This window comes from Oryx dammah, unplaced genomic scaffold (assembly GCF_014754425.2).
Source record: "Oryx dammah isolate SB20612 unplaced genomic scaffold, SCBI_Odam_1.1 HiC_scaffold_5, whole genome shotgun sequence".
NCBI classification, from domain to species: Eukaryota; Metazoa; Chordata; class Mammalia; order Artiodactyla; family Bovidae; genus Oryx; species Oryx dammah.
Genome location: NW_024070189.1, coordinates 89,535,319 through 89,544,435, shown reverse-complemented (window position 1 = coordinate 89,544,435; position 9,117 = coordinate 89,535,319). Strand labels below are relative to the sequence as shown.

Genomic DNA, 9,117 nt, shown 5'->3' with positions numbered 1-9,117 from the left:
CACACACTCATCCATTCATCCATCTAACCAACCATCCATCCATCATCTGTACATCCATACATCCATTCACTTGTCCAACCAACCATCCATCTATCTACACACGCACCCATCCATCCAACCATCCATTTATCCATCCACACACCCATTCAACCATCCATCCATCGACTCATCCATCACCCATCCACCTATCTGTCCATCTATCCACTGGACCCATCTATCTGTTTATCCACCCACCCATATACCTGTCCATCTACCCACCCATCCATCTGTCCATCTATTCATTGCTCCCAACCATTCTTTCTATTATGTATTTAATCATTTAAAAAGTGCTTGTTTTTTATTATCTCTGCCTGAGGTTCCCCGGGGTGGGGTGTCTAATTCTGCTGTTTGTTGTATGACTTTTTTCACGGTGAATGATTTCCTTGTGTGTTTTGTGTCTATGGACGGGGACTTATTTTCAGAACGCATGGATTGAGATGGTCTTGTCAGAAACGCATTGAGAACTTGCCTCTATTCAGTGTCTCCAGGGCAGTACTGGTTTAAGTCCATTTTTCATGTTTATTTCTCAGCTTGGGGCTTCTTGGGTCACATGGATAATATTAAGACATGTAGCTGGCCCATGTTACAGATTTGTAGCAGAGAATGTGGTCAAGGATTAACCCTGCACATTCCAAAGAAAAGTCTGGCCCTTTCCCAGCCCCTTGGAGGCCACCTCCATGACCTTGGAATGTCCTTCTTGATAAGAGTATCTTTGTTTGTCTGGGACCTTGGGTCATGCTGGATAGTCTATGCTGACAGTATGACTTAAGACAGGAGCTGTGGACCATATGGTATCAGCTCAACCTTTGGAAGGGCTAGAGACGAAGGTCAGCCATGTGTACAGCCCACCATGCATATGACTGACCCCCAGTAAACACCCTGGACACCAGGGCTCCTGGCAAGCAGCACAGGTTGGTGACACTTGGTGTGCGCCACCACACTTGGCTGCTGGGAGAATAAAGGGCTGTCCCCACGAGTCCACTGGGAGACAACAGCTGGGAACTTGTACCTATCTTTCTTTGCCCAGCCCCATACAGCTCTTCTTATTGCTTGCTGATTTTGATCTGTATCCACCCGTCCACTGTGATAAACCATAACCGTGAGCATATCTGCTTTGCTGAGTCCCGTGAGTCCTTCTAGCAAACCATGGACCCTGAGGGTGGTCCCCAGGACCCGTGACACACAGGGAGGCTTTTTCTGGCATCTAGAGCCAGGCAGACACACTGACATAGGTAGTGGGCAGGCAGCGCACCCTTCAGCTGAGTTAAATCCCAGGTCTCAGGGGTCCTGGCTATGGATGAATGTCTCAGCCAGGGTCCTCAGCATGGGACCTCCCATCATTGTACCCCTGGAGTTGGGCAGGGACCAGCCGCTCACTCAACCCCAGAGGAGGCCCTGTTGTCACGGTAACTATGATCTCTCTGCCTCCCTGGTGCCTCCTCCCTCCACCACCAAGTCACGAGGACTCATCCAGGCTAGGTTCCACTTAGAATGTTTCCAAAAAAAGTGCCAAGAACCACACCACCCTCCTCCCCCCGGCTTCCTATGCACCTCGTTTCCTGATCTTCTGTGGCCAGAGCAGACCTGTGGGAAAAGGAAGAAATCCCAGCATTAGTTGCCTGTTTGGGGAGCCTTGGCATTTGGCTGTGAGCCCTATGAGGGCCAACATGGCTGCATCCTGATCTGGCACAAAGCAAGCATCAGCATGTGTCTGCTGTGTAACAAATGAGCCAGGACAGGTAGTCACGAGGAGAGTCAAGCCCCTTGGCTGCCACAAAGTGAAACCACCAGTGCTGCCCCAGGCCCACCCGCCTGGAAGGTGGGACCCACCCACCAGGGCCTGCACAAAGGCCAGCCAGAACCTCCATCTGAGAGCAGATCCTGGTCTCTGGTCCCCGTGCTTGGCCTGTGATAGACGCAGGGCAGGAGGAGGAGGAGGGGACAGTCCCAAGATATAGCCACTGCTCTCAAAGAGCCCAAGGACAGGAGAAGAAGGGTACAATAAGCAGCAACTGCAGGAGGCAGATGGCACAGAAAGAGACAGGGAAGGAGGGGCCCATGCCATCTGTCTGCACATCCCAGAGGGAGGCACTAAAGGACTTTTATAATAACAGAGAGTCACTGGATTAAAGACAAATTAGGAGGGGAGGGGAAGGAAGGAACTCCTTAGTGGGGTACAGGGTCTCCCTCTGGGCGGAAAGAATGTTTGGGAGAGAGGTGCTGGTTGCGCACAACTGTTGTTGTTCAACTGCTCAGTCATGTCTGACTCTTTGCAGCCCCATGGACTGCAGCACCCTAGGCCTCCCTGTCCTTCACCATCTCCGGGAGTTTGGTCAAACTCGTGTCCATTGAGTCGGTGATGCCCTCCAACCATTTCCTCCTCTGTTGCCCTCTTCTTCTTTAGCCTTCAATCTTTCCAAGCATCCAGGTCTTTTTCAATGAGTTGGCTCTTTGAGGCAGGTGACCAAAGTATTGGAGCTTTGACTTCAGCATCAGTCCTTTCAATGAATATTCAGGGTTGATTGCCTTTCGGATAGACTAGTTTGATCTCTTTGCAGTCCAAGGGACTCTAAAGAGATCTATTAAATTCACATTAAAATGGTTTGATGGAGTAGGTCTCATGGTGGACCTTTTATTTATTTTTTTGCATCACTATGAAGCATACAGGATTAGGGATCAAACCTGCATCCCATGTAGTGGAGTGCAGAGTCTTAACCACTGGATCACCAGGGAAGTCCCAAGGTGGTCTTATTTCCGCACCATAGTGACCTCAGATCACCTTCATCTGATGTTCTTTAGGCTCGGCAGCCCCTGGTAGGTGTGAGCTCTTGCCCACAGCCACCTAGACGCTTACCTGTCTTCTGCTAGCCCTGCCTCTGCCTTCTCTTCAGACCTGGGCAGGACGTACTCTGGCTGCAGCCTCGCGCTGGGAACAGAAAGAGGTGAGCAGGGGTGACCAGCTGGCCGAGTGGGCTGAGGGGCTCCTGGCTCCCACTGCCCCTCCATCTGGGCTGCTGTGACCCGACAGCAATCTGAAAAGGGTCTGCCTGCCCTGGGAAGCACCAGGGCCCAGAGGGTGGAGCAAGTGATGGGATGGTCAGGAATTCATCAAGATGAAGGCCATGGGGAGAAAGAAACAAAAAATATATATAGAGAGAGATTTTTAAAAAGCAGAACAATAATGAAGAATAAAAGATAACAGCCCCTGAGGGGTAAAATGAGACTCCAGCAGCAAAGAGAGAGAAGAAAAAGAAAAAAAAAATATATATATATATATAATAAGAAAAATATAAACAAGAGGGATCAGAATAATAACAAAGATTAGAAAATAATAGAATAAGAAACCACAATCACAGAAAACTAATCAAACTGATTACATGAACTACAGCCTTGTCTAACTCAATGAAACTATGAGCCATGCTGTGCAGGGCCACGCAAGACAGACAGGTCACAGTGGGAAGTTCTGACAAAACATGGTCCACTGGAGAAGGAAACGGCAAACCACTTGAGTATTCTTGCCTTGAGAACCCCATGAACAATACGAAAAGGCAAAAAGATATGGCCCTGAAAGATGAACTCCCCAGGTCGGTAGGTGCCCAATATGCTACTGGAGATCAGTGGAGAAATAACTCCAGAAACAATGAAGAGACAGAGCCAAAGCAAAAACAAAAAACAAAAAACAACCCAGCTGTGGATGTGACTGGTGATGGAAATAAAGTCTAATGCTGTAAAGAACAGTATTGCATAGGAACCTGGAATGTTAGGTCTGTGAATCAAGTTAAAATGGAAGTGGTCAATCAGGAGATGGCAAGAGTGAACATAGACATTTTAGGAATCAGTGAAGTAAAATGGACTGGAATGGGTGAATTTAACTCAGATATCCATTATATTTACTACTGTGGGCTAAGAATCCCTTAGAAGAAATGAAGTAGCCCTCATAGTCAACAAAAGAGTCCCAAATGCAGTTCTTGGTGCAGTCTCAAAAATGACAGAATGACCTCTGTTCATTTCCAAGGCAAAACTTTCAATATCACAGTGATCCAATTCCATGCCCCAACCAGTAATGCTGAAGAAGCTGAAGTTGAACGGGTCTATGAAGACCTACAAGACCTTCTAGAACTAACACCCAAAAGAGATCCTTTTCATTACAGGGGACAGGAATGCAAAAGTAGGAAGTTAAGAGGTACTTGGAGTAACAGGCAAGTTTGGCCTTGGAGTACAAAATGAAGCAGGGCAAAGGCTAACAGTTTTTCCAAGAGAACGCACTGGTCATAGCAAACACCCTCTTCCAACAACACAAGAGATGATGCTACATGTGGACATTACCAGATGGTCAATACTGGAATCAGATTGATTATATTCTTTGCAGTCAAAGATGGAGAAGCTCTATACAGTCAGCAAAAACAAAACCTAGAGCTGAATGTGGGTCAGATCATGAACTCCTTATTGCCAAATTCAGACTTAAATTGAAGAAAGTAGGGGAAACCACTAGACCATTCAGGTATGGCCTAAATCAAATCCCTTATAATTATACAGTGGAAGTGACAAATAGACTCAAAGGATTAGATCTGATAGACAGAGTACCTGAAGAACTATGGATGGAGGTTCATGACATTGTACAGGAGGCAGTGATCAAGACCATCCTCAAGAAAAAGAAATGCAAAAAGGCAAAATGGTTACCTGAGGAGGCCTTACAAATAGCTGAGAAAAGAAGAGAAGCTAAAGGCAAAGGAGAAAAGGAAAGATATACCTATCTGAATGCAGGATTCCAAAGAATAGCAAGGAGAGATAAGAAAGCCTTCCTCAGTGGTCAATGCAAAGAAATAGAGGAAAACAACAGAATGGAAAAGACTAGAGATCTCTTCAAGAAAATTAGAGATACCAAGGGAATATTTCATGCAAAGATGGGTGCAATAAAGGACAGAAATGGTATGGACCTGACAGAAGCAAAAGATATTAAGAAAAGGTAACAAGAAAACATAGAAAAACTATACAAAAAGGATCTTCATGACCCATGGCTTTACTGTGCAGAGGATAAGGCCCAGGCCCCCAGGAGGACCCCCAGAGCCCTGGGCAGGGGAACAGTAGATGGATTCCCCTCTCTTCCACATCCAGAGGGACCCCTGCTCTGTCTCCCCTCTCTCCTGCACCCATAGGACCTACATGGGCAGAGGGTGCCCTTGGAGGTGTCCCTGGAGGACAGAAGGGGTCCCAGAGAGTGGAGGGACCCCAGAGGGAGGCGGGCCCTGGAGGATGGAGGGGGCCCTGGGAAGGAGGAGGGAAACTGGAGTATAGGGGGGTTCCCAGATGGTGGAGGGCCCTTGGAAGGGAGGAGGGGGCATGCAGAGTATGGGGACCCTGGAGGGTGGAGAGTTTCCTGGATGGTAGAGGGCAAGAGGGGAACCCCGTGGAGCAGAAGGGTCCAGCCTGGGTCTGACTCTAATCCCTCTAGAGAAGGCAGGGCTTTGAAACACATGTGTGCGTGAAATGGATCCCAACTGAGTTGAAGCCGCCGGCTTCCCCCAGCCTTGACCCAGCTCAGCACCAGCCCCAACCCGGCCAGAATACAGGCCGCTCCACACATACCTTTCCCTCCTGGCCTTCAGCCGTTCCTCCTCATACCTGGAAGACAGAAAAAGGAGAAGGCTTAAGAGGTGGCCTGGGAATCCTCTCTCCTCTGGGAACAGGAAAGCAGTCTCACTGTCACATCTGAACACATGCCAGGCTTCAGAGCAGACAGGATAGCCTGCAGCTACTTTACAAAGCCCCACTTCATCCCACCTCAGGGCAGGGATAGCTGTTTTACTGGCATATTCCAGTGTCTGGTGTTGCTGCAACTCAGCAGACATTTCTAGCATCTGCCCTAAACAAAGCCAGGATAAAGCAATTAATTATTAATGTGGCTTTGTCTACAGAAGCCCCCCCCACACACAAAGGGCCAGAGAGTCAATATTTTCGGCTTTTCAGACCAGTCTCTGTGGCAACCCCTTGATTCTGTTGTAGCTCGAAAGCAGCCGTGGATGGTTTGTAAATGGACAAGCATAGCTGTGTACCAATAAAACTTTATTTATAAAGACAAGCCAGGGGCCAGGACTCACTGGCCCCTCTGCCTGCACTAGAGGGGCCAGGTCCACTGTATTCTGTCATTTCACAGGCGCCTGTTTCACTCTATTTCCCTCTGTCTTGCTCTTCCACTCAGGTCTGGTTCTCTGGCAGCCTGACTGGCAGAGCATGGGAGGTTGGGAGATGAGCAGCTCTGGGGATGATGGGGATGGAGGTGAGGCAGTGCTCCCACGGCACAAGACACTCACTGTAGCACGCAGTCTGGGATCTGCACGTGCTCCATGGGGATGAGCTGCTCCAGATCTTCCAAGCTGTGCACATACTGGATCTTGTTGATGAACTTGACGCTAGCGGGAGGAGAATGAGGGACACGTCTGAAAGCCAGCCCTTGGGGTGGTGACTCAGGGTCAGAGGGAGCGATGGCAGCCAGGGATGCACACGCAGCCCTATTCCAGGATGCCCCAGCACACTCACCCAAACCTCCCTCTCAGCCCATGCCAGACCTCACCCCCTGCCCCTGGTGTGGGTACAGAGCAGAACCTGGGGTCTCCGCCTGCAAGAAGGGAAGGCTTCTGAGCCATGTGTCTGACACCAGTCCCTGCTGAGCAAAGAGTTGTTGTTCAGTCGCTCAGTCGCTCAGTCGCGTCTGACTCTCAGATCCCGTGAACTGCAGCACACCAGGCCTCTCTGTCCTTCCCTGAGTTTGCTCAAACTCACGTCCATTGAGTCGGTGACACCATACAACCATCTCATCCTCTGTCGCTCTCTTCTCTTGCCTTCAATCTTTCCCAGTATCAGGGTCTTTTCTAATGAGTCAGCTTTTTGCATCAGGTGGCCAAACTATTGGAGCTTCAACTTCAGCATCGGTTCTTTCAATGAATATTCAGGGTTGATTTCCTTTGGGATTGACTGGTTTGATCTCCTTGCAGTCCAAGGGATTCTCCAGAGTCTTCTCCAGCACCACACTTTGAAGGCATCAATTCTTCGGTGCTCAGCCTTCTTTTTCGTCCAACTCACATCCATACACGACTACTGGAAAAACCATAGCTTTGACTACATGGACTTTTGAGCATAGAGGGAAGGAAGGAAGAAAGCAGAGAGGGACAAGATGCTATTAATATCAGACTCCAGGCTCCATCTTCCCCAGGAGGTGCTCCTCTGTGTCAGTCTTCCCAAGAACACTTTCATGGCACAGTCGTCACTGTCTGGTTGCATCAGTAGTCACTTGGGCATGAGACAGGTGCACGTGGGGACTGCTGACTCATCTTCCATTCTTCCCGGGTGAATGGCTTCTTCCCGTCCAAATCCAGCTCTGACCACTGGCTACTACTGATGTGACTGGTCACCAGCTTGGGGCTTTGAACTCGTGATTTTTTTTTTTTAAAACATTACCTTAAATCTAATTTTGGTACAATGCCAAATAAACTCCTTTTCAAGGTCAAATCAGTTTTTCTAACAATGAGTTACGTTCTCTAAGGCTCAGAGAAAGTAACTGTACAATAAGTCATAAAATAATCAAATGAGGACTTCTCTGGTGGTCCAGTGGATAGGACTCCGAGCTTCCACTGCAGGGGGCCTGGGTTCGATCCCTGGTTGGGGAACTAAGATCCCACATGCTGAGAAGCATGACCAAAAAGTAAAATAATAAAAAATAAAAAGAGGAACTAAAGAGCCTCTTGGTGAAGGTGAAGGAGGAGACTGAAAAAGCTGGCTTGAAGCTCAACATTAAAAAAACATTAAAAGAACTAAGATCATGGCATCTGGTCCCATCGCTTCATAGCAAATAGAAGGCAAAAAAGTGGAAGCAGTGACAGATTTTATTTTCTTGGGCACCAAAATCACTGCGGATGATAACTGCAGCCATGAAATCAAAAGACGCTTGCTCCTTGTAAGGAAAGCTATGACAAAAATCTAGACAGTGTGTTAGAAAACAGAGACGTCACTTTGCCGACAAAGGTCCATATAGTGGCCATATCACACAGTATGAGGGATCTTAGTTCCCCCACCACGGATAAGCACAGAATCTTAACCACTGGACTGCTGGGGAAGTCCAATTTTAAACTGTGTAAAGCAACAATATAGACTCCCCAAAGAGGAGCTGAAAAATGGTGATTAAAAAAAAAAAAGACACATGGCAACCCAGGTGGGTATCTGGACTCAGATCACGATCTCACCTGATGAAAGGGCGGGAGATGGCCAGAACGGTGCGGATGAACCAGGATGGGTGGACGATGATTAAGGACTTCAGGTTTTTCCGAAGTCTGTGTGGGGAGGCAGAGAGAGCAATTTGGGCTCCCTGAGGGGAAAGCCCCAGGGAGGGAGCAGCTAAGGGGTGTCACCCACTCTGTGAGCCCAGGCGGTGCTCTGATAATCTCTATTGACGGGGAGGAGACTGAGTTTTGGTTAAGCTAAGCCCACCCCCTCCACCCCTTGAAGAGTCTGCAGGTGGCAGAGCCCATGTCTGGCCCCGGCTCCCTCTTAATTTAGATTCTGAGGATCTGACTGTGTGGCCATGTGCATGCGTGTGTAAGTCACTTCAGTCGTGTCCAACTCTGTGACTCCATGGACTGTAGTCCACTAGGCTCCTCTGTGCATGAAATTCTCCAGGCAAGAATACTGGATGGGGCTACCATGCCCTCCTCCAGGGGATCTTCCCGACCCAGGGATTGAACCCGCATCTTTTACGTCTCCGGCATTGGCAGGTAGGTTCTTTACCACTAGCGCCACCTGGGAAGCCCTTGCACGGCCACATCACCTCTCCTTCCTGAAAGATTTTCTAGGGTCCCCAGTTCTAAGCGCCTGCTACGGGCGAACTGAACTGCAGCCCTCTTTGTCTGGGAGCAGGATCACTACAGGGGTCATTAGCTAAGGTGAGATCATATCCCAGCAGGGCCTGCCGCCTAACCCACAGTCAAGGGAATGTCCTTATAAAAGAGGGCATTTGCACACAGGCGCGCACAAGGGGAGTTCTCCCTCACAGTTCCAGAAGGAACCGACCTCGCGGACAACTTGACC

At 48.8% G+C, this 9,117-nt stretch overlaps 1 protein-coding gene across 1 annotated transcript in view; it reads right to left on the bottom strand.

Moving 5' to 3' along the window:
• ATCAY (ATCAY kinesin light chain interacting caytaxin) overlaps positions 1 to 9,117 on the bottom strand; it is a 38,860-nt gene that overhangs the window by 3,308 nt on the left and 26,435 nt on the right. The window contains exons 8-12 of the mRNA XM_040241958.1: positions 8,277 to 8,363; positions 6,351 to 6,449; positions 5,626 to 5,661; positions 2,894 to 2,965; positions 1,591 to 1,623 (exon numbers count right to left, since the gene is read on the bottom strand). Coding sequence (XP_040097892.1) covers positions 1,591 to 1,623; positions 2,894 to 2,965; positions 5,626 to 5,661; positions 6,351 to 6,449; positions 8,277 to 8,363 — 327 coding nt within the window. The remainder of the gene's footprint in view (positions 1 to 1,590; positions 1,624 to 2,893; positions 2,966 to 5,625; positions 5,662 to 6,350; positions 6,450 to 8,276; positions 8,364 to 9,117) is intronic.